Raw genomic sequence first — 24,628 nt, forward strand, 5'->3', positions numbered from 1 at the left:
TCTTTGTTTTAGAAAGTGAATAGCCGTAGTGGTATAGTGGCTACTCTATCTTTAGATAAGTATAATGTTGTTTAATTCAGTGTCTTCTTCCAGCTTCAGCTGTAGCAGTTAGTTGGGGACACTGTCGAGCTGTTTGTGGCTGCCCAGCAAATGGAGGTTACTTGTTTCACAATTCAACCATCAGAACAGAAATGCAAGTTCTCACTGTTCTGCTACACTGGAGTCAGCAAATGGCTTCAAAACATTTAATCAGCAATTAGGTTAAATTTGTTAATTTTGCGCTTAAGTGGATCAAGTTGATTTCCACTGGATGTGCGGTGAAGAATTATTTTCTATCAGGAATATAGTAACAAGCATCCGGGGATAAAAAGTCTCGAATTTCTATCAGTGTACAAAATGGTCATGTCTCTTAAGTGTCAAGCAGGCTTCACTGTTTTTCCTGTAAGAATACAGCTGAAGCCTTATTATGCCACTTGTCTATGCTTATATTTTACTGAACATTGACTCATTTAGTTTGCTTGTTTCATCCAGACTTTAATGATGGCCCTTTTCCTATTTCTATTCAGATACATTAAAACAAACAAGCAAAAATAACCCTCAGCATTTTGAAATTTGTTCTTTTCACCAGCAACATGCTTTTAACAGTGATGAGCAACATATAATAAAAAAACCTTTTTCTTTCTTCCTATAGGATATTTTCTGATGTATTTTAATTGCTGGGAAAATCAAAACCAGTTGATTCAATGATATATTTTTTCTAATATTTCACTACATAACAATAATAAACTGCATTATCAAGTGTTATATGTATTTTTAGATATAATTAAATAATTGTTTTATGTAAGTTGTAATTCAAGATCTATTTTCACCTCTGCAGTAAAGGAATACTTATGTTCTACATTTGTACCCTTGCATTAGGTCCAGCCAAGGAATAATGCACACAGTTCACAATCAGGCTGCACAGTTAAATACCTCAATCCCAGGTGAAGCTTTGCCTAGAAATCCTTCCATGTGAGATCCTGCCCAAGACTATCAGGAGAGCTGGGGGCAGTGGGACAACACTCATTGTTTTTAGATATTAGGCCAGGTGTTGTGTTTTTTTTTACCTTGTTCTGGATAAGGTTATTTCTTAAAGTGGATATATATTATTGATTGTAGGATGGAATGGGAAATTTGAGAGTCACTAAAAAAGGAATACGACTTGAAGGAATATCTGAATTTCTACTTCCACTATACGTGAAAGAAATCCATTCCCGAAAGGTAGGTGGTTTTAATCTTTTTTTCTTAATTTACAGCTAGTATAAATTAATCTCCTCAGTCTCAAATTACAAAGTTTAATTCCTACACCTCCTAAATTAGCAATAAATAGAGGTTTTCTTTGAGAATACCTTAACAGTGAAAGCTTCCTTCATGTTAAAAATGATTTTTTTTTTTCTGAAACCTTGCTAAACATTAAAAGAAATGTCTTATCATAAAGAAAGGACATAAAAAGGATGTATATTTTATACTGCAAATGACCTTAGCATTGGGAATGGAACATTTGACTCTTCACATGATGTGATGTCCAGAAAAACAGGATTGGTAATACGTGCAAAATGTAGTGAAATAAAGAATGGTTTTGTATATGTTTACATTCCTTCTTGTATTTAACTAGTGTGATTTCTTTCCTACCCTCCTTTCTCCCTCCCTCCCTCATTAGCTACAGGCAATCTTACTAAACTGTGTAACGACTCTAGGACTAAATTTTTCAAAGCAAACCATTTTTAACGTTGCTTAAATGTAATTGTTTTATCATTTAGCAGCAGGTTGCTACAGAGAAAAAAAAATCATGATATTATGTATTCAGAAATTCAGTGTAGCTCATTTTAACTCATTCTTTTTGATTCAGTCATGTTGTTTATATTAAAATCATCAATGAATTAAAAAAATAATTTTGAAATACTGGAAATCTCTTCAGTTCTTTTTACTGTGTAAGTGATGGCCTATGATCAAAGAGGAATATTACAATGGTTTTCGGTCAGTCATCAACAAAGAATTTTAATATGCATATTGTAAAATTTGACAGGTATGAAAAGTATGTTTACCCTAAATGTCTTTGTGGAAAATTATGTCTGTTGAAATCTCTCTTCTATTTTTATATATAAAGTACATTCATAAAAGAGATCATGACAGTTTCCCATTTCTCTTAATCAGTTCACTCTGGTGTTGATAGATGTGTGAGATGCACAGGTAGTATCTTCACGTCTGCTGTAAAACTAAGAACTTTCAATGTTTGAGAGTAGCAATATTGTCCTAGGTAATGAAAAATTCTACAATATGTAAGTGACAGTATATTCCCTAATAATGTTGAATTTTGATCACTTTATTGAACAGATATTGATTTACTTTTAAACTCACCACACACACAATTTTACAAAATCCTGTTAATAATGTTTCTTTTATAATAGTAGCTAAAAATACGTGATGGGTTGACCCTGGCTGGATGCCAGGTGCTCACCAAAGCCGCTCTGTAACTCCCTTCTCAGCTGGACAAGGGAGAAAAAATATAATGAAAAGCTCATGCATCGAGTTAAGGACAGGGAGAGATTCATTCAGCAATTACTGTCATGGGCAAAACAGACTCAACTTTGGGAAATGAATTTATTGCCAATCAAATCAGAGTAGTGATAATAACTAAAACCAAATTCCCCCCACTCCTCCCTTCTTCCTAGGCTCAACTTCACTCTCAAGTTTTCTACCTCCTCCCCCCACCCCAAGCAGAAAAGGGGACAAGGAATGGAGGTTGTGGTCGATTCATCACATGGTGTTTCTGCTGCTCCCTCCTCCTCAGAGGAAAGACTCCACATGCTCTTTCCCTGCTCTAGCGTGGGGTTCTTGCCATGAGAGACAGTCCTCCATGAACTTCTCCAACGTGAGTCCTTCCCACAGGCTGCAGTTCTTCATGAACTGTTCCAGCCTGGTTCCCTTCCATGGGGTGCAGTCTTTCAGGAACTGACTGCTCCAGCATGGGTCCCCCACAGGGTCACAAGTCCTGGTAGCAAACCTGTGCCGACGTGGGCTCCTCTCTCCATGGGTCCACAGGTCCTTTCCAGGAGCCCACTCCAGTTTCTGCTTTCCATGGGGTCACAGCCTGCTTTGGGCACATCCACCTGCTCTGACATGGGGTCCTCCATGGGCTGCAGGTGAACATCTGCTCCAGTGTGGAGCTCCATGGGCTGCAGGGGGACAGCCTGTCTCACCATGGTCTTCACTCCTCTGTTCACTGACCTTGGTGTCTGCAGAATTTTTCCCCTCACATATTCTCACTGCTCTCTCCGCCTGCAATTGTTGTGTGCCATTTTTTTCCCCCTTCTTAAATATGTTACCCCAGAGATGCTACCACCATTGTTGATGGGCTCAGCCTTGGTCAGTGGCAGGTCTATCTTCGAGCTGGCTAGCATTGGCTCTATCAGACATAGGGTAAGCTTCTAGCAGCTTCTCACAGAAGCCACCCCTGCAGCTCCCCAGCAACCAAAATCTTGCCACACAAACCCAATACAAAATATTAATAACTAGTTAAGATATATCTTTAATCAAACATTTGGTAATGAATTATTTCTAAATAAATGCAAATATTGTAGCTTTGATATTGATCAGAATTTTTGGTGGGGGGAAACAATGGATCAATGAACACATAAGTATGTAAATGACCATTTAAATACCAAGCACTGTTACCAAGAGTAAACTAATAAGGTCAGATTCTGCCTTCTAAAACTGGAAAGGCATCTACAAAAGGGAACTTTGTGGGTTTATTTTTTTCTAGACCACCTTGCCATAGGAAGGTATGAACACCTCTAAAGTAGTTTCTGTAATCATTTAATATTTTCTTTACAATTTTGTAACTATAGAATTCATCAAATTAACTAGAATATTTTATCTGTTATCTATATCTAAATATAAAAAATATTTTAAGCGTTCTGTTACACCTTAATATCTAGTACAGCAAATCCATGTCTAAAACATGAACTTCTTTTTTAGGAATATTCCAATCTGCAGACTTTATGAAATGGGTGTAAAATTTCCAGTCTCTATAACCTTTCAGAGAGCATAATTTTTCTTAGAGGTTGCAGGACATTAGTCATGGCTTGTGCATTTTTCCCAGTTCCTTTCTGAAGGTGGATGGTGTCTATTATTGTTCCATGTCCTATTACTGTACGTGAGAGTTATGATTTGGGATATTTGCTTGCACAGGGTTTAATATTGCAGACCACTGGTTCTGTTAAAGTACACATGGAAGCTTTTGTTTTAAGTGAAAGTAATGAGAGATTTAAGTAGGGTCTTAATTTCACTCACAGCTGCTAACCAATCTCAGGAAAAAAGCACACAAATGTAACTACTCTAAAGGAACAGGATGCGGATTCTACCAGTAGCCTAACACAAGGTCACACTAGTCCTGTGAGGCTCATGAAAAACAGGTAGACCTGTCAGTAAGTGCCCTCAAGCCAGCAGAAGAGATAAAAGTTGACCAATGATAAATGCTGGACAAAGCATTTCAACTAAAATATTTTTTTGTGTTGCAGGTCTACTTATATCTATTAACACTAAAATACTTGTTACCTAGGTAAAAAAGTGGTATGTGTGCAGACTTGGTTTTTATCATGCAGCACTTGTGAACTAGGTTCAAGTTCCAGTCTTTTGCTAACTTGCTCAGTAGCTGTTGTGCTAAAGTTTCACTAACTTGTGGGGTATGCGAATGTGAATGTCATGAGGGAATGATGAAAAAACCCTCTGGAGCTGTATTAAGCTTTACAGTAGGGATTTGTGCTGTCTCTGCATGGTGTTTTCCCAGGTGTGTAGCATCTGCACGTGATGTTAGCTGTTTTGTCACTTACAGAATTGACCTTTGCATTGTAGAAATTGGAGAGTAAGCGAGGTTTTCTAAGCTCTCATTATAATCAGTAGAGACCTATTCAATACAGATAGTGGATTCTGAAGAGCTATCCTGCTCATCAGGCATTAGTGTTCACTTTGGGTGGTAGAGGGGAATGCTTTTCCTAGCCTTTCCCATGGAAGCAGAAATTATTTAAAGTTTGATGTACATGGGAGTAAAAATGTACCTTGGAATCAAAAACTCATTTGAAGCTTATGTCCTTGCAGTCTTCTACATGCGTATGTTGTTTATTTTTTGAAAAGAGAGTTTACTCTTTAAGCAAATTTACTCATTCGCCTCTAAAAGAACATAGACATTAAAGTGACATCCTTCGAATAACTCTTGAGATGACTTGTAACATATTCAAGAATAACTTGTTGGAACGGGTGTATTTCCTCTGCACAGGTGACGTGGTTTGTAGAATGGCCACTGAGGGACCTCCATGTAGGTCTCTCAGCCCTGCAGGTCACGGCATCAATGCTTTCCCATTACTCAGCACAAAGCAGAGTTAGGTGGGAAGTCCAATGATATTAGCAGCAGGGTACAGCAGCAGATGTGTTATACTATGGCTAAAAGGCTTGAGTGGAGTTCTTATGCATATGCTGGAGCTATCTGTTAGTTGGCTAGATCTAGAGCTGATAAATTGTGTTCGTTGATAGCACAGGGTTCACCTCTGATTCTGATAGCGAACTACTTCTGATAAGAGTAGCAGTCTGTTGAGTAGCTAGGCTGAACTGAGCTCTTTGCTGCTGCTATCTAAATGTGATGGGTGGCTGGGTTTACTAGTGTAAACTTCACATATGCTTACAGATGCTGAAATCACCAGTTTTGCCTGCAGCGTACCTGGATGCCCAAATAAGATCATTTATCATAGAATCATAAAATAATTTGGGTTGGAAGAGACCTTTAAAGGTCATCTAGTCCAACTCCCTTGCAATGAGAAGCGATAGGGTTAAATGCAGACCTTAAAATGACTTTATCAGAAGAGGTGTATTGAACTTTATGTATAAGTTGAAAAATTGTCTTTTATCTTGTGATTGCTTCATTAAAATCCCGATCATTAACAGTAAATATTAAAATAGTTTAAGTCAGTTGGAGAACAAATGTGCATGAATTCTTAGAAACAAAACAAAAATTCTAGTTATTTTCTTCTGCCAGTGTACAATTTTCTATTGAAAAGTAGTAATGAAAAAATCCAGATCTTGGTAAAGTGAATATTCATTCATGTTTTACCTCTGGAAGTTGCGTAAATGAGAAGGTTGCTCAGAGGTGCTGTTTCCTTAACCTTCCTCCTCTTGCTTTGCCCTTTCAACCCTATTCAGTTAGTGGTGTCTGCAGGACCACGGGTTCCTACCCAAAATCTCATGTTTACACAAAATGATACTTCTGTATTTTCATCAAATTACATAATTGCATGTCAGAACTTGAACTGATACATCAGAACCTGAGTCAATAAAGGCTCATTTGATCCTGAATTGACATCTTTTCATCCCTGAAACAAGGGTACACATACTCTATGGATTGAATTTTACTAAGAATTTCATTTTGACTATGGCTTGTCTAGTTGTATACTTTTGATCAAATTTCTAGTCTGAAACTAGTAAATTTAATCTAGATAATGTTAAATTTTCCATGTTTATATCTTTTCTATTGATAAGCAAAGAAACAACGCAAACTGCATTATTATCATTAATGAGATTTATGAAATCAAGTAACATATAATGCAATTATCTGAATTATTACAATAGTTCGGCTTCCTGAATTCAATTTCTTTATCATCCTATACTGCATTCATATTACTGCATTTGTGAATGGAAACTATCAAGGTACAGTTTTATTAGTTTGTTATATAAGAATAAAAAGCTTTCTTGGTGTTTTCTTCACGATGTATTCTTGGCTTTACTGATCTTTTTCATTCATGCATACAGTACTCAAGTGCTGAAGAAAAACAAGTTTTCGCTTTGTTAAATTGTTTCCATTGCAGATAAAAAAAGTAACTCGTCCCTTAAACTAGGAGGGCTTCCTTTGCTTTTTCTGTACAATTAACAAGGTTAAAAGTGTATACTCTGAACTTAGAGAGCATGTGTTTTCAAGAGCTATCCTTAGAGAACACACATTTTAATGATTTAGTTAAAAAAGGTCTAGAAAACAAGAAACACTGAATGCATATAAACTTCTAAATGAACACGGGAAACTCTGAAAACTCTCTGTATATCTTGGGTTTTTAAATATGTGATTGTATAAGAACTAAGAAATTATAGGTAGATTTCAAAGAACAACTTCTTTCCTGTATTCCTCCTCTTCACATTTTCACTCTGGAGATTGAATACCCTTATAAATATTTAGAGAATTTTATTTTATTTTAATTCAAAATCTGAATCAATCTTGACAAAAGCAATTCTACAATGTATTTCTTCACTGTCTCTCTAAGTATGTATAATCATCAATATAGAATTAACTTTTGTCAGTTGCAGCCAGCACATTGCACATATTTAAGTTTGCGTTCAGGCCTTAGATGCCTTTGTGAGAACCCCAAATTCTTTTTCTGCGAGAATGCCTTTGTTGAGATTCTCTCTCAGATAGGGTTATAAAGAATAAACATAGGAGATTACATCAAAAGCCTTTCTGAATTTGGAAGGACATCCACTACTTTTGTCCATTGAGCCAGTTTTCTCATTATACAAGACCACCAAATCAGGCGCTGCTTGCCCTTACTAAAGCCATGCTTATTTTTTTCCAATTGCCACCTTTTACTTCATCTACTTTGCAATGATTTTCAGGGGGATCTGAACCCATAATCTTCCTAGGAACTGAAGTGAGACTGACTGGGCTGTAGTTTCCGAAGTCTTCCTTTCTTGCAAAATGTTCATAGTCTGTTGTAAGGTCCTGCAATTATGTCATATTTGTTGATTCTGGGATTAGGGAGGGGGAATATGTTCCCCCACCGTCCACTGAAACATGTTCTAAAAATTCAAGGCCAAGTTGTTTGTTATATCCACTCTCTTTTCTGCTCCGTAAGATACCCCATCGTCATGCAGTAAAACTAGTTTGAGAGTTATGTAGTCCTACCACTACTGAGGTATATAAATAACGGAGAAACTCCGATTAGGAGATGTCATTGCTCACCTTTTTTGTACTATCAAAAAACCCACAAAGGTACCTAAGCATCTGCCACCTTTTTTGCTCAGTGCAAAATGCAGTGCTCGTTTCTGCAGCTACATGTCACAAACCTCTCAGATAAAATCTGAAATGCTCCCCAGTTCATTCTTCTGATACCTATTCTTTAACCTTGCCCTTGGATCACTCACCTGTCACTGAGAATAAAGTAATTATTATGGCATAAAGGACTCCTTAAATAATTTTGGTTCTCAACATGATGTAGTTCCAAGGTACTGAAAACCCAATGTCAGTTAATTAACCTTGTATCTTGTTCATAGCTTTCTTAATCACAGGCTTTGCCAAGAGACAAGTTACTCTCGTATTTGTTGGTGGTCTCTGTAGGGACTGCCACTCTGAAATTGAGTTGGCTGTGATGATTCATGATTTTGTCCTTGATTTGCTATACTTCACTGAAAGCTATCTGGGGGTCATCCAATTGAAGAACTCTATTGAACAGATCATATTTTCATGTCAGTTTGTACTCCTGTTATTATTACTGTGACTTGTTCAGTCAAGGAGGATCTCTGTTTTTTTTATACTGAAAATTCTGAGTTAATATTACCCAAGATTTTTACTTTGGTTGATTACAGCTCATGAATAAAGTCATGAGTGGCCTATATCCACCCAATTTTATACCAACCTGAGGAACAAAATTTGATTTGGGAACAATTCTTCAGAAGGATGTGGGAAAGTTAATGAAGTAGCAACTATTTTTCTGGGGCTGGTTGTTGTTGTTTTCGGTATCAATTGCATTTACAGTTTTCCAAGTACTTCCTTCATGTAATATATCTGTGTTCCACTGGGGCAAATTTCAATGAAACCATGTGATATTTCAGTTTGACGTTCATTATGTCTTGTGTCTGATCCCAATACTCTTTCAAAATTATTTTGGTTTGAGCTGTTTTAACTGTATGGGCATCTTAAGCTAAGGAATGACTTTTTTTTCCCTGAACAATTCTAAAATAATGTAGTTGCAATTTGCAGATTCTAGGCAATTACTTAATGAAATCCTGTATGTTTAAAACAAAGAAAAAAATGTTATTAATTAAAGTTTCCATAGGAAATCTGATCCAAAGCAGGAATGTAAAAACAGATGAGTTGCTAAATACTTGAAAAGGAGAAAAATCTGTCTTCCTTTACCTCTTCATGCAGGAATTTATTCATGTTTCTTCATGGAGAACAACATTTATCCTTTGCATTCCATTTTATAAATTTCAGGTAGACCTTACTCTTTGCTCCTCTGTAGAAACCTTAGAACTATGGATGCACAGATAAATCCAAGGAGAAAAAAAATGGGAGCCATTGGGGGCAAAAATATCCATGTAAACTATTAAGCATAAACAAAGTACATAACATAATTTTATCTCCCCAAAATACTGCTAGTCTGTTAGCCCTGGCTTGAGGGCTGCTGAGATCATTTGAAATGTATTATAAATTGGGCTGTGGAATGCCTTTGTAAGCCTTTTGTAGGCAAAGAATATTTTAAAAAAAAACCATTGTAAGAATTTTTTCTTTTTTTAAGTTAGGACATCTACTTCATATCCAAAGACTCAGTGTATTAAGAGAAAAGAATATCCATGTAACAAAATTATACATCTAATGCTGTTGGGAGTAGTCAGCATGTATTCCTGAAGGAGAGATCATGTCTGACCAACCTGACAGCCTTCTACAACAAAGTGTCTAGCTTGGTGGATGAGGACAGGTAATATTGCTAATCTTGCCTTTAGCAAGGTTTTTCACCCAGTCTCCCATCACATACTCTTACACAAACTGATGATGTACATGCTAAAAGGACAGTGAGGTGGGCTGAAAATTGGCTAAACTGCTGGGCTCAAATTTTTATGATAAGTGGCACGAAGTTCAGCTGGAGGCTAGTCACTAGTGGTGTATTCATGGGGTCAGTACAGAGACCAACGTTGTTTAACTTCTTTATTAATGACCTGGATCTGTACAGTGCACTCTCAGCAAGTTTACTTATGATACTAAACTGGGAGGAGGAGTATATAAACAATTTCTTTCTAGAAGCAAAAAATAACAAGAAAAATAATGAAAGCATTGCAGTTTTAACGGCTCAGAGTTTTAATTATTTCCAACTCATTAATAACAACACTCATTTTTCTTTCCCTGTTTCATATCAGGTGAATCTCAAAAGTATTAGGCTAATAATCAAACCATAACTTCAAAGACAACTTTGAAAATGAATATAAGAAAGATTCTCAGGGTATTCATTTTGAAGCAGAAGTTGGTGTCCTAAAGTTTGAATGTGTAATTTCCAGAAGTGCAAGTCATCTTACAAAGTTAGTTTTATCTATTAGATATAGAAAAATTTATTTCATATCTTGAAATGGAATTATTACAGTCCTCTTTTACTTGATCTGCTTTGCTTTCGGTATACTTTGTGCTTTGTATGATGTCCTTCACTTTATAAAACATTTGTAATGAAATTAGATGAGGTAGATGAACCATTCATAATCTGCAAAAATAAATACTAATAAAATTCAAATGCAAAATCTGCTTGTTGTTCTAAAGGAGATGCGAGTGGTCAAATAGAAGTTCTGAAGCTGTTTTTGTTTTAATGACATTGTGTTAAAGTTATAGAAGAGTTTGAGGCAGTTTAGAAAAAATAATTCTTCTACCTGCTTATGTAATTTATAGGACTTGTATTAGACTGAGGGTTGTTTTAGTTTTGTTTTGTTTTCTAATTATTCTCAGCACTTCCGTGTTCTATCAGGACAAAAAAAACTATAAGCAGGGACAGAAAATTGCATTCTAATTGTTGAGACATACCATATTTTTTGGGACACTGCACAACATTTGATGTCTTACATGATGGTAGAGAAAATTAATGACTATTTTGAGGTTTAAGGCAAAAAAAAAAAAAAAAAAAAATTAATCTTACCTTAACTTCCCGGAGTGAGATTCAAAGGACATTATATAGTGTAATCATCACATCTGTTTTGACAGTCCCTGATTAGGACACCATTGCTCTCTGAAAGGGACAAATTGTTTGTTCCTTTGCAGCTTCTGATAGCTGACTACCACAAGCAAATATCATAAGTATTGCATTCATAATACTGTCCATCTTACGTTTGAAATGAACTTTGTATTTTCTTGCAATCAGTAAGAACCAAGTTAGATTTTACTGTTCCATAATTAACAATATTTTTTCTTTTTTTTTGCATATGAACACACATATATCACTTGCATATTTATGCACAACACTAAAATTACTAGTCTGTCTGAAGAATTGGAGCCTTTTATTCCAGAGCAAGCATGCTTTCTGAGTTTGTACTATACAGCCTTTGTTGTCATAAGAAATATATCATGCTATAAACCTCTAGTTTCAGAAACAACTTGTCGACAAGCAATGAAATTTTCTGCTTTGAAAATGTTTTTACAGAGTATTTTTGTTTATTTTTTACTATTCCCTGAAGGAGTTTCCCATCCACCTGGTACTGTGACTTAAACTTCAATCTCCTTTATATAGTTCTGACCTGCCCCTGCAATGACTTTGAAATTTCATTGTTTTGTGCTGCCAGACTGATTTCACAGGAAACCTGCTGAACTTCTATCAGTTTTAGGAAACGACGTGGCTGCAAAATTACCTGTAATGAGGAAATATCAAGTTAAAATAAGGCAGAGGAGGTAAATAGATGCCAGAAGTGCTACAAGCATTTTAATAAAGAAGTATGAATTACTGAAATATTTGTAGGCAGAACAAGTAATGTGTATTAGAATGAAAACTATCCTTTTCCTTTTTCCTTTTTTAGGAAGTGCAAGAAACATCTCAGTTATGTTTTTTGCTTATAAGTCTTCAATATGTGATAAATTCAATCCCTTCTTAAAAAAGGCAGGTGGCATAATCATTCTCCTTTTTAGATGCAAAATAAATAAGTACCACTTTTCATCATCTTATAGATTATGCTTTTGAATCTTTGCTCTCATTGTTACTCGAAAGCAGTTTTGAATTTATTATTTGAAGAAAGAAAATGGAAACATTGATTATTCTATAAAAAGGACCATGTTTTGACACTGGCCTGCATCCAGAAGGAACAGTAACAGTTGAAAACCTTGATGGCTTGAAGAGCATCCTCATGAAATAATTGCACAAAGCAAAATGATTTAAAGTCTTTTCATCTTTTCATATGATCAGTGCTCTCCTTTGAACTCATTTTATTAAAAGAAATTAAAATTTTAAATAAAAAAGTACCTGAAAATTGTAACTTCTTGTCTGCAACAAGTAACCCGAAATACCATGCATTCTACAGATAAAACCAAACATAGATCAAAGTTCTACTAAATTAATGTATTCTATGCTATCTTCCTGTGTCTAATTTTGGATCTAATTATGGTGTCCTTTCTCAAGAGTAGTTTCCTGGGGGTTTTTGTAGAAAATTATTAAAATTTTTCATATTCCAATTTTTCCATGAAACATTTCTATGGAATGTGAAACATTACTTTGCTATTAAGAATCTTCTCCCTTTATGTGATGTTAAGGAAATGAGAAACTGACAGAAGACATTAAGAGTTTATTTTTTTCAGACCTTTGGTTTTTGACGTCTACATATCCTGCTGATTTGCGGGTGACCGAAAAGTTAAATTGTACCCATTTGTTACTTTGTAAGATATTATCAAAAGCTGTTTCAAAGAACCTATGTGGTCTGCTTGAAAGTTTTCAGAACTTCCTCTATTTAAGGATTTGTCCAACTAAATTCCAGTTAATATCTTTATGGGTTACCTCCTCTCGCCAAATTAATACATGACATAAATTAGTTCTTCAAGTGAATCAAAGACCCAGTGTCTCTTGTCATCTTGAAAAGCTAGTTCCTATTTTTTTTTAAGTGGTGACCAAGTTGATTTATCTTTTTTGTTGCTGTTTTTGTATCTCTTTGTTATAGCTTTACAGTGCTGCCTACTTAACATGAGTAAACAGCATTCTGCAGAATCCTCTTTGCATTAACCTTGGGCCTGCTTCTCTAGAAATGCGAGCGTGCTGTTGTCTATGTTACATGTTAAAATTCAGCTACTGCAGCAATATGCACTCTAGCCTGTAGACACGTGAACTGTTTCTATATTAAGTTAGACTTTAAAAGCTCGGTGTTGAACAGACTCTGCTAATTTCCTACGAGCTTTTTTTTTTTTGAAAAAAAACCACCTTAGAATTAAACGTCAAGAAAAATTTTAAGGTGGTAACTAAGTGTGCAAGTTTTTCAAAGTCTCCAAGCTATATAAAGGTCTCAAATTAAAAAAGAAAATCATAAACTAGTAAACTAGTACATTGCTGTAAAATGTACTATCTGTGTCTCATAGACACAAACTAAGGGTAAGATTTTTTTTTTAATTTTTTTTTTTTAGAAATACAGTTGGAAATAAACACTTGCAAGAACTTCAGACTATAGATGTTGGAATTCGTGGGTGGGACTGGGATAAAGATAACTCACAAGGAAAGCAGAAGTATTATAATGGAAGCAGCTGAAGAAGTTAGCATCCTGTACTGGAATTGGTAATTACGATTTCAGCATTATAATTGTACAACAGAAATCTGTGGTTTTGCAGTAAAGTTGGCTCTTGGGCTTCAGCCAGAGACTCATTTGTATCTTTAGCTGAATTCAAATCAGTTGGTCTGCAGAGAAAGTAACTGTAGTTCACGAAGTTTGTTAATTTAGGGTGGCAATCTGTCATACACTATTTTGCAACAGCTACTACAGTATATACTCTTGTTGAAGTCTTTGCAAGTATAAGCGGTAATTGCAGTAGCATGGGTAGTAGTTGGTGATGGTGAATTTTCTTTTGGTCTGGAGCCAAAGTAATTTTTAAAAATTCAAAGTTATTGTATAGAATTCTTATTATTTAAAGTAAAATCTGTGTTGATAGTATACTTGGCACTCCAATAGGGATTTACATGAAAGATGCCACAATCATTTTTAGTAGAAAGGAAAACTGAAGTTTACACTAAGAGTATAGGATGGCTAGAAAGATTTATTACTCTTGCTAGATCAATAAATAACTACAAGGGGATATTTATATACTTTGCCAAAGTTTATTTTTGTCTCTGTGTTTCTCCATTGGTATCCACCAGACCAGAACCTTCCTATAAATCTGTGGTCTCTCTTTCTGAGTAAACTAACTACAAAATCCCAGAAGGAAAGCGTTTCATACTTGTGTTGTTGTTTTAATAAAGTGTGGGCATGTTGGGATGTCAATTAACTCTCCTGACTGAGCCAAAGCTATGGCAAAACGCTGGCACAGAAAATACAGGAAGTGGATCAGCTTTTTGCAGGAGCACCTACTGTACATTCTAAAAGCAGAAAATTTGTTTTTAAAAATATTTTAGTAAAAATATCGTTATGACTTTAGATCTGGGATCCTACAGCATCTTCTTTTAACATGCAGATGCTGCTTCTCTTATAAGATATACTATATTAGCATGCAGTAGTTTTTTGAAACACTGTGATTCATATTAAATAGTATACTAATTTTTGGAGTAGCTTCATTGATTGGTCAGCATGAATAAGGGCAATCTAATTTTGGTCTTAAAAAGTGAGGAAAATTATATGTTAGCGTATGAAACGGTAGAACTCCTATACTGCACGGATAAGGTGCTGTGATTACCTGAAAGCAGCTGATGCAAGAATGAAGTGCTGCTTTTTTACCTTACATTAAATGGAGGTGATTGGATACTAGGGAAAACTTCAGGTAAGTATATGGAAGAGACAGGTATGTTGGGGGATAAAAATAGTGTTTATGCTTAGCTGTGGCACATACTGTTCCTTTTTGTTTCCTCAGAGTTTTTCTCCCATTAGTTGAAAAATAATAGCTTGAAATGCTTCAAAAGTTTTCACACAGAAACCACAGAAAATTGATATGAATATGTGAAATATTGTCAGTATAGTATGCAAGAGGGCATGTTTATAATCTCCCAGTTGAAGACTACATTTTTTCTTAACTTCATACATCGTTCTTAACATTGTAAGGCATTTATCAGTTTCTCCTTACAGGGTTAGAGGAGCATTAAGAAAACTCTTCTGAGCTGCAAATAAAGTGGGTGTTAGGATTTTTGTATTTTTGGCTATTTGTTTTGTACTTTTCTCAGGTTTGCAGTTCTTTATTCATCTGGGGTTTTAACTGTGGATTTTAGCAATTTGGTGTAATTGCCAATCAAAATATTGGAAGAGGCACCTGGTGAGCATAGCACAGATGCTTTATGTGTGGATTCAAGTAGTATAAATCAATAACTAATGAGGCATTCTACAAAGAACAATTTGCAGGAATGTATTTCTTTAACAGTAACAGGCATAAATCTGGTTTTGACCTTGAGTTTAGTTCTCAGAAGATGGTATCTATGTACATCCATATTACTTGATCTCTCCACCCAGTTTTCATTTCCGGGACCGTGTATTTCACACATGTCCCTATCTCTATATCCCACCTATACCAGGTGGGCAACAACCACCCCTTATCTCAGTTTCTACATTAGAGCCACCTAAGGACATACAGACTGCAGATATCTGGTATGCATGACAGTTGGGCCAGGATCAAGAAGTGTGCCCATAATTGAAAAGGAGTTGCAGATGCATCCAGCATAATATAGCCTTGCTGCTAGATTTCCTTCCCTTAAATAAGCCAAGTTCAAATTTGGAACACAGCAAGTAGAGTAAATAAATATGAACTGAGTCTTAACTGTGGAGATGAATCCAAGCTAGAATCAAACACATGCCTCAACTTTAACCTGAAAAGACCCTCCTGCCTGGGCAGAAGAGTCCAAAGCTCTTCAGTTCTCCTAACGCAGTAATGAAATTATCCTTTATCAGGTACATAGAGACAGTTGCTACAGACTGTCAATTTCTCCTGTGTGGATTTCTGTGTGGAATGAGGAAACACATTTTATTGTACACTTGGGGCAAAATCCATTTCAGGTACAAAAAGTTGGATGTTGCATTACTTATCTCTTAGATAAAATAACTAAAAATATTAAGCATATGGATGTTTCTCTTAGTTATATGATGGTCAATAGACACTTTTACCGTTATTTTGATGGTCTGCAGATTTGTGATTTTTAATAGTTTTGCTATAAGAAGTTAATAATAGAGAAAAATTAAAATTAAAAGAAACATTTTAATGACTTCTTATTTATTTATTTTTAATAGTACAATTTAACATTTGATTTTGAAGAGAAATTAGAGGTGAATGACTCGCTTCCCAGCAGCTGGGCATAGTCTCTCAAAATTTCATCTTCATCTTGCTATCCTTTTCAGATGTGAACCTATTTCTTTAAAACAGATTCTCCTTTGATCCATATCATCACATTTAGCATTTGAATTTTCATCAAGAGTGTGCTTCTGAAGTGCCGCTCCTGATCCTCTCCAAATACTGTCCTTAGGTGCCGTATATTCATAGAAATGTAGAATAGTTTGATAAGAAGGAACCTTTAAAAAACATCTAATCCAATGCTCCTGCAGTGAGCAGAGACATCTTCAACTAGATCAGGCTTCTCAGAGCCCTGTCCAACCTGTCCTTGAATGTTTCCAGGGATGGAACATCTACCACATCTCTGGGCAACCTGTGCCAGTGTTTGACCACCTTCACTGGGAAAAATTTCTTCCTTCTATCTAGTCTGAATCTGCCCTCTTGTAGTTTTAAAAACATTACCCCTTGTCCCATCACTACAGGCCCTGCTAAAAAGTCTATCTCCATCTTCCTCATAAGCCCCCTTGAGGTACTGTAAGGCTGCAATAAGGTCTCCCCAGAGCCTTCTCTTCCCCAGGCTGAAGAATCCCAACTCTCCAGCCTGTTCTCACAGGACAAGTGTTCCATCCCTCTGATCACCTTTGTGGCCCTCCTCTGGACCCACTCCAACAGGTCCATGTCTGTCCTGTGCTGAGGGCTCCAGAGCTGGACACAGGACTACAGGTGGGATCTCAATTGAGAGTAGAGTAGAGGGGCAGAATCACCTCCCTCGGCCTGCTGGCCACACTGCTTTGGATGCAGCCCAGGTTACGGTTGGCCTTTTGGGCTATGAGTGCACATTGCTGGCTCAAGTCTGTCTTTTCATCTACCAGTACCCCCAAGTCCTCTCAACAGGGCTGCTCTTGATCCCTTTATCCCCCAGCCTGTACTCATACTTGGGGTTGCCCGGACCCAGGTGCAGCATCCTCACTTGGCCTTGTTGAACCCCATGAGATTCACATGGGCCCACTTCTCCAGCTTGTTCAGGTCCCTCTGGATGACATCTTGTGGCTCAGGCATGTCAGCTGCACTGCTCTGCTTGGTGCTGAGTTATAGCATGGTCTTGCAGTGTGCAAACTGGTTTCTTTTTCTGCAAAACTAAGCTGGAACAAGCTGAAGTATAACCTCAAAAAACAGAAATAGTGTCAAGTTTAGGTCCTCAGCACTGCAAGTTTCATTGTAAAAGTCTGTTCTAATTGGATCATGTTGTCGAAGGTGTAACCAATTCCTCACTTCTACTAATCAAGCTATTCTCCTTCTTTTGCTTCCCTTCCTTAAAATGAAGCCAAGGGCTGTGCTAGTTTGTCAACCCCCCCGGAAGTTTAAGCAGAAGGTTTAATTAATATCTTTTGCTGTAATCTGGAAAATGCACACTCTCACAGACACTTTGGATAGATCTCTATGATTAAAATAAAGTAAAGCTGATAAATCTCTAAAGACTGACATTTCCAAACCATAAAGGTAACTGAGAAATAATTATCCTGAGAATAAACAAGCAGATTTTTTTCTTTTTTTTAGTTTTGACCTCTATAAGTTCATTAGTTTCTTAAAGCTCTTATTTATATTAGGCTTTTAATATCTACTCTTCTTGCTTGTAATCTATTTTGATTTCCTGTACAGATAAGAAACTATTTTAAGTAAATTTCATTGGGCAGGGAGGCTGTATAGAATTAGAATCCACAGTGTTCCATATGCATATAGTTTTTGACAAATTTTCACAGAAGTATCTTTGTGTTTCAGTTTTTCCTTGCTAAAAGTTTTAATCTTTTTTGGGGTTTTTTTTTGTTTTTTTTAATTCAGTCTCTTGAATCTTCAGGTATCTAGTGTATGGTCAAGAAATATGTTTTAGAATTTATTTAACAGATCACTCAAAGGTCTCAGGATCATAACTTATTGACAATTTTTTTTTTTTAATTTTTATTTTCACTGTAGTCATGACAAAACGCTTTTGATTAAATTAATTTTTGGTGGCAAATCCTCTTTTGTGATAAATATAGTGGTTTCATTTGAGTATTTTTTTTTTTACATGGCTCTCCCTAAACAGTAGACCTTACATATGTAATACATTCATGTTTACGTGTGCTAGGCCTCTAGCTTAGCAAGATTCAGTCAATCTTCTTTCAGTATCCTGGAAGAATCTTTGGTAATCAAATGTTTTACTTCTCTGTTTTGTTTTTTAACAAACAGAAGTGCCATTCTAAACTGCATGTGATTTTGTCATAAATTGTGAATAAAAATGTGTTAATAAAAAAAAATCATTATTGTACAAAGCTGGGAAACTCAACAAGTATCTGCTTAACCTTTTGTATGTTTTGGTCTTCTGCCTTAGGGCAAGAATGAAGAGTAAGGTTGCTAAGACACTTTGACAGTAAACAAATTCAACTATTTAGACTGAGATAAACATTTAAAGGTAAAAGATGGCTCCAAAGAATATCTTTACCCCCAGTCTTTGTGTTTCATACCGCTTTTGCGACCAGAGGGTACCATTTCTAGGAGTTATGTGAATGCTTAGAATTTAAACTTTTATTATCTTTATGTTATTTGTTTTTGTACTATGATGGGTACAAAGGTTATGAGAAGCAGAACCAGGAACATTTTTTATTTCTATAGGTCAATAGCTTTTCCCAGGATTTCAGACAAGATGCCTCTGCGTCTCAATTTCTTGTCTGCAAAACGGGGATAATAGCACTTTCCTATCTCACAGAAGGTTATATGGCTAGATACTTTAAAAGATTGTGTGTGCACTGCTAGGCAGTGTAAGTAAATAACAACATCAGGGCACGGTGGTATTAATACAAAGTACAGAAGTACTGTTTTTGTATGGATTGTTCTATATCAAGCATTCTGAGATCATCCATTAATGTTCAGTGCCGTCAGTTACTATTACAATTATTATTTTGTTTCCTGTCAAAGATCAAGCATATAGGCAAAGGTCTAAGCTCACCCTTTTCTTATAATTTATTTCCTGTGTAGTTTGAGACTGATGAGCTATATATTGCTCATGAGATGTGATGCTTTTTCTAATCAGAAGCTACAAAGAGTAGAGCCTGGCTTTATTTTATTGCTTTACTAAACAGTTTTGCTAACAGTGCTACCAATACAATGTCCTCATTAATGATGAGACTCATGATGATGTTGCTCCTGATTGGGAAAGACAGGGAAGCAGTTTTATTATGGATTGTTTCTAGCAAATGTCTTTGTCCTCTGCAATGTTTTGGGGGCAGGAGCACAACACTAGAAATTGAGCATATGAAAGTAAGCAGCAGCTCTGTCAAAGTAAGACAGGAAAACAGGAAGATTCAATTCATTCTGCTTGTCTCAAATGTTTCCTTCCAAAATAGTGCAAGTAAGCTCTGACTCTCAGAGAATGTATTTATAGCATCAGAATACCATATTTCTTACAAAAATGCATTAGAAATGCAACATCACATCCTTTAACATTTTCACAGGCCTGATGTTACCTACAGCTTCTTTCATTTGCTCCCTTTCAAAAGTGGATAAAGTTCGATCATAAAGGCAGGATGCAAAGTGTACCATTTTCTGAGCAACTGAAGGTGTCATTGATTTACTGTAGCCAGGCAACTTATGAATTACCTTCCCCTCTCTATGAAATGTTATTTTTTCTCTATGTTCCATGTGAATTAATCTTTATCCTCTGCAAGAATTAATCTAAATCTTCCCAACTTTCTGTGTGCATGTACCTCTGTGCGTATTTAAAAGAGAAAGTGATCTTCATCCCAGACGTAGAGCTGTGGGAGATTAGTGTTCAAGTCTCTGATCTTAGTCAAGAGGACTATGGTCACAAAGCTGATGTTTCTCCCAGAAAGGATTTTTTTTTCTGGTTTTCATTTCAAAAAGTCTTTCTCTTTCAAAATTTTATCTGATTTTATGTAACAAATCCTAACTAGTTTGTTCCCAGGCATCTCTTGAATTTACAGAATAAGTGAAGAAACCTTACCTGGTTCGCATGCTTTTAAAGCATGGCAAGAAATGAAAGGCACTCTCTTACAGAGTTTGAACAGCTTAGAAATGCTGATTACAGAAAGTGTTAGAACTTTGACCAGTTTGCCTGGTAGTAAATGCATGGTACCAGGCTCAGGAGGAAGTTCTATACAATGAAAAAGTATTTGTTCTTTTGAGTCTCATTTTGCCTTTTGGAATTGTAGAAGTTGGCAAATAGTGCTTTCTGATGTAGGTGTAAGTCTTGGTTTGAAAGATAAAGGCCTGTGTTAGGTGAGTGAGTCTCTGTTCCTCTTGCCCTTTACTGGAGGAAGCTACAGCTGACTCTTGGCTGGCCTTTGGATCCACACTCACCTTGAGGCTGGCCACGTTCTCCTGTTGCTAAGATCTACATTTACAGTTTTAGGTGTGGCTCTTTTATGTTTAAGGTGGACACACCACCACTGTAATTTTTTTTAATTGCAGAAAAATTTTCATGTTTTTTGAAGATGATCCAATTTGTAGTGGAGGCATGCATATTGTTACTTATACAGAGGATAAGGCAGGGTCTGGGAAATTTTTCTGTTATTATTCACAACAAAAAGAAAGCATAATGTATTGGTACACAGGTGAATGTGACAGTGAAATAACATCTATGCCATTTCAAGCAGATACGATGTTGGACACAAAATGTCCAATATACTTGTATTTCAAAATGTGAAGGCTCATTCAGTGCCAGAAATGTCTTATGTCTGATTCCCCAGTGTGCATACAGATACCAGTGTAAATGAAACAAAATGATCAATCTAAATTTATTTTTATATTTGTGAGTGCCTTCTGTGGTTCAGGTTAGGAAAGCAAGTAGCTGCTTCACATAAATCTGCAAAGATTTTCCATAAAGGTTCATATGATCAGTTGAGATATTGAATTACAATAGAAGCATGTTGTTTTTTTTCATGAAAAATTAGTTTTGTGCCCTACATCTCATCTCTTTCAATGGCCACGGTACTGAGTGGTCGTCTCTCAAACTTCAGGTATCTCTCATTCCTACTCTCATCTTGTGTAAATCACTTATTCTCAGAAGCTCCTGGCCTTAGAGTCTTGCAGGAAATTCTAGTAATCGTTCATAGTGATTTCTTTCCTTACCTACCCCATTAGGACACACTGAAAAGGCAATAAAAAGAAAAGGAAATCATATGCCAACCTTGAGCTATTAGTTTTACACCAGCTGAAAGCAAATAATTGAATTCAAATAGCCCAGCAAATGGACCAACTTTAAATAGCAGTGATTTAGAAAAAGTGTACCAAACCTGAGGTGTTATTGTCAGTGGGGCAGATAAATACGTTGAAAATCTTGTCAAATGGAGATCTTTATTTTTTCTATATTGAGCTATATATAAAATAGCTAATTGCACTTTTGTTAAAATCTCTGGGAGAGTGATTTGACTTAAACAAAGTAAGAAATCAGTTTAAATATAGAAACTGAAAATATTTCAGTGTTGTTCAGTCCCTGATACAAATCCTGACAAATCTAGATACTATCAGTTTAAGATTTCAGAGAAATACATTTATTGCTACTAAATGTATCACACTGCTAGAAAGATCAACTAGATTTTCTAACTTAAAAGTTCTTGCAGAAGTTAGTTATGCTGATTTTACATGCATTATTTAGGGTTTATGTTCTAAGAATTTGATTTCTATTCAGTCATATCTGTTTTTCAGCTTGAAACTAAAAATAGCAAGCTATTGAAAAAAAACCCTGGTATTCGGGGGAATTTGGGGGGGTTTTGGTTATGTGGGTTTTTTTGCTTTCAGTAAGTAGTAGTGTATACCTACAGCATTCTTTTTCACTAGATTTGCCAACTCTATAGTTTCTCATGGGTTTTAGAATAGAGAGGCCTCTGGAAAAAGTAAAAAAAAATGGATAAGGTTTAGATTTTATTTGAAATACAACTGCTGTTAAATACTAAGGTTTTGAGCTAATTCCATAATAGATTAGGATTGCTTCCTCCTTTGTAAATGAAAACTAGCAATTGCCATATATGTAAGGTAGACATAAGTCTAAGGTAAAATAATTTTTTCAGACTTCACATATTGGATGGAAGTTGCCAAAAAAATGTTAATCATTGTAATAGTCACTGACAGTGCCCTTGAACACAACAATTACCATTGTAGTTAATGCTAGTAACTGATATATTGTTCTAGTTTTCTTTCTTTGGAATTGTCCAATACAGAAACCTTGAGATTGAATCACAGAAATATGTGTGATGTTTAATTACTATGCTCTTTCAGTTTTCTCAATTTCTGCCACTTAATGACTGATTCAGAACCTGCAATATAAAGAATTAGATAGCTTGTTTTCTTTTTTTTTTTAATATGCATTATGTGTTGTAGCTGTAGGTGTTCTGTTCCCTTGTGATAATCTCTAATCCTTTCTTAAACTATGTAGGCTGCTGTGTATCACTAGCAGATCTCTTAGGTCAATTATTTGTTTTGTAAAAACAAAACAATCCCAGCTGTCCTGGCTGTGCCCCCTCCCAGCTCCCCGTGCACCCCCAGCCTGCTCGCTGGCAGCCCAGCGGGAGAAGCTGGACTGTCCTTGACTACTTAGCAACAACTCAAAACATCAGCACGTTACCAACATTTTCTCATCTCAAATCCAAAACAGAGCCTCACACTAGCTTCTATGAAGAAAATTAACTCTATCCTGGCTGAAACCAGGACAAGGGATATAGGCTGGGAAAAAGATTAAAGGATTTACTCTAACAGTTCATACAAAACCTTACATTTCCATTGAAATTATCAAATACAGTTTCCAGTCTTTAATAAAAAGCAAGTAGTTCTACACATAACCCCAAACTAACACAATAGAAGCCCCCAAATGGGATATTCTTACCATGGGAAAATGTTGCCTCCTCTTGATATTCTGCAAAGAGAGTCTGTCTCAAGCAGAATAGCACTGTGATTGTGTCACTGTCTACTCACAGTATGGAGTCCTGTGAAGTAAAGGAGTTACACTGAAAAATTCTGAACAGACTTTAAATAATTGGCAGGTTATTATCTTTAGGAATAAAATTTTGCAGAACAGCCAGAGATTTCAAAGTGTATTAGGGAGAGAGAGCAGTTTTTTCAGCTGAAATAATAACTAAAGAAAATCAAGATTACGTATAAACAGGAATGTCAGGTTTTAGTTGAGAGAGAAGGAACAGAAAGGAGGATATAGATACTTGTATACAAAAAATATTATATACTAACTTCTCATTCTTTTGGTAAATGTATTTAGAATCCAAACAGACTTTTCTGGTATATCAATGTAAGTATGATTCTGGAGGAGGAAAATACATAAAACCACTGGAATACTGAAAAGGTCCAAAAAACATTGTTTAACTCCAAAATGTAAATAGAAAACTCTGGCAGATGCATGCAGTGAATCCAGAGTTCTAAGGATATATTTATCCTCATCTAATCGCCTCTACCATTCTTTGTACCTTCCAAAAATTACAAGAAATTGAGCATTGACCCTAAGTGTAATAGTCTTTTAGTGCACAGTTTTCATACATTATATATAGACTTCATAAAAATGAAACCTATAGGAGAAAAAGCATGAAATCATGTAATGAATGATTGTTTTAGTAGAGTGCAAAAGTAAAAAAATGTTGGTTAAGACTTGCTGAAACCATGATAATTTGGTGATTCATAATTTCTTGACTTTATGTTAACACTATTTCACTTCTTTAGTTTGATTTCCAAGTTAAACAAACAAAAAAGCAAAATGAGAAAAGCACTCTGTACGTTTTATTACACAAAATGATACCCTGACTTTATCAGGGTCATTTTCAGGGATAGAGCTCAGATTCTCCATTCAATTTCTGCCACTTAAGCAAAAGGATTAAATGATACATGCAATAAGCTTTTGACCTCTCTATAGACCTGTTGGTAGACACAGCTAGCAAGAGCTGTATGTCAGTGTGTCTTCTGGTAACTTGATGACAGAAGTAGCACCACTGCTATATAGACTGTAGAACATTGGGTTCTATTTCATATTTCAAAGGGAATGTCTTTGAGAGGTCAGAGGTCCTCTGTCTTCTGTTATCTCACATCTTCTAAACACCAACTTCTTTTTTAGGTCTTGTGTACCATCCATTCCTGGAGCTGAATTCTTCCCCAGCTAGGGTAACCTCTCCTCTCAATGATACTTTTGGATTCAAATCCTGTATTTCTATAATATCTAGTTCTTACTCATTTTAAAATAAATTGTGTATCTTAAGCATCAGATATTTCATCTCATTAAACAACCAAATAAGAATGCTATTTTTGTAATCTTGATTCTAGCAGTTTTGTCTTCCTTTCCTTGTACTCATTGACAATTTTTACAAAGCCAAACATGTTTAGAGT

General features: G+C 35.8%; 1 protein-coding gene across 3 annotated transcripts in view; it reads left to right on the top strand.

Annotated features, from left to right (window-relative positions):
• The window catches only part of SGCZ (sarcoglycan zeta), a gene marked incomplete at its 3' end in the record, with an annotated part of 510,669 nt that overhangs the window by 379,946 nt on the left and 106,095 nt on the right, over positions 1–24,628 (top strand). For 2 of the 3 annotated variants that reach the window (XM_081999343.1, XM_081999345.1), the window contains exon 3: positions 1,159–1,260. The exons of the other annotated variant lie outside the window; for it this stretch is intronic. In XM_081999343.1, the coding sequence (XP_081855469.1) occupies positions 1,159–1,260 (102 nt within the window). The remainder of the gene's footprint in view (positions 1–1,158; positions 1,261–24,628) is intronic. 3 annotated transcript variants of the gene reach the window in all.

Source organism: Phaethon aethereus (genome assembly GCF_964289735.1).
Source record: "Phaethon aethereus genome assembly, chromosome: 4".
In the NCBI taxonomy this organism is placed as follows: Eukaryota; Metazoa; Chordata; class Aves; order Phaethontiformes; family Phaethontidae; genus Phaethon; species Phaethon aethereus.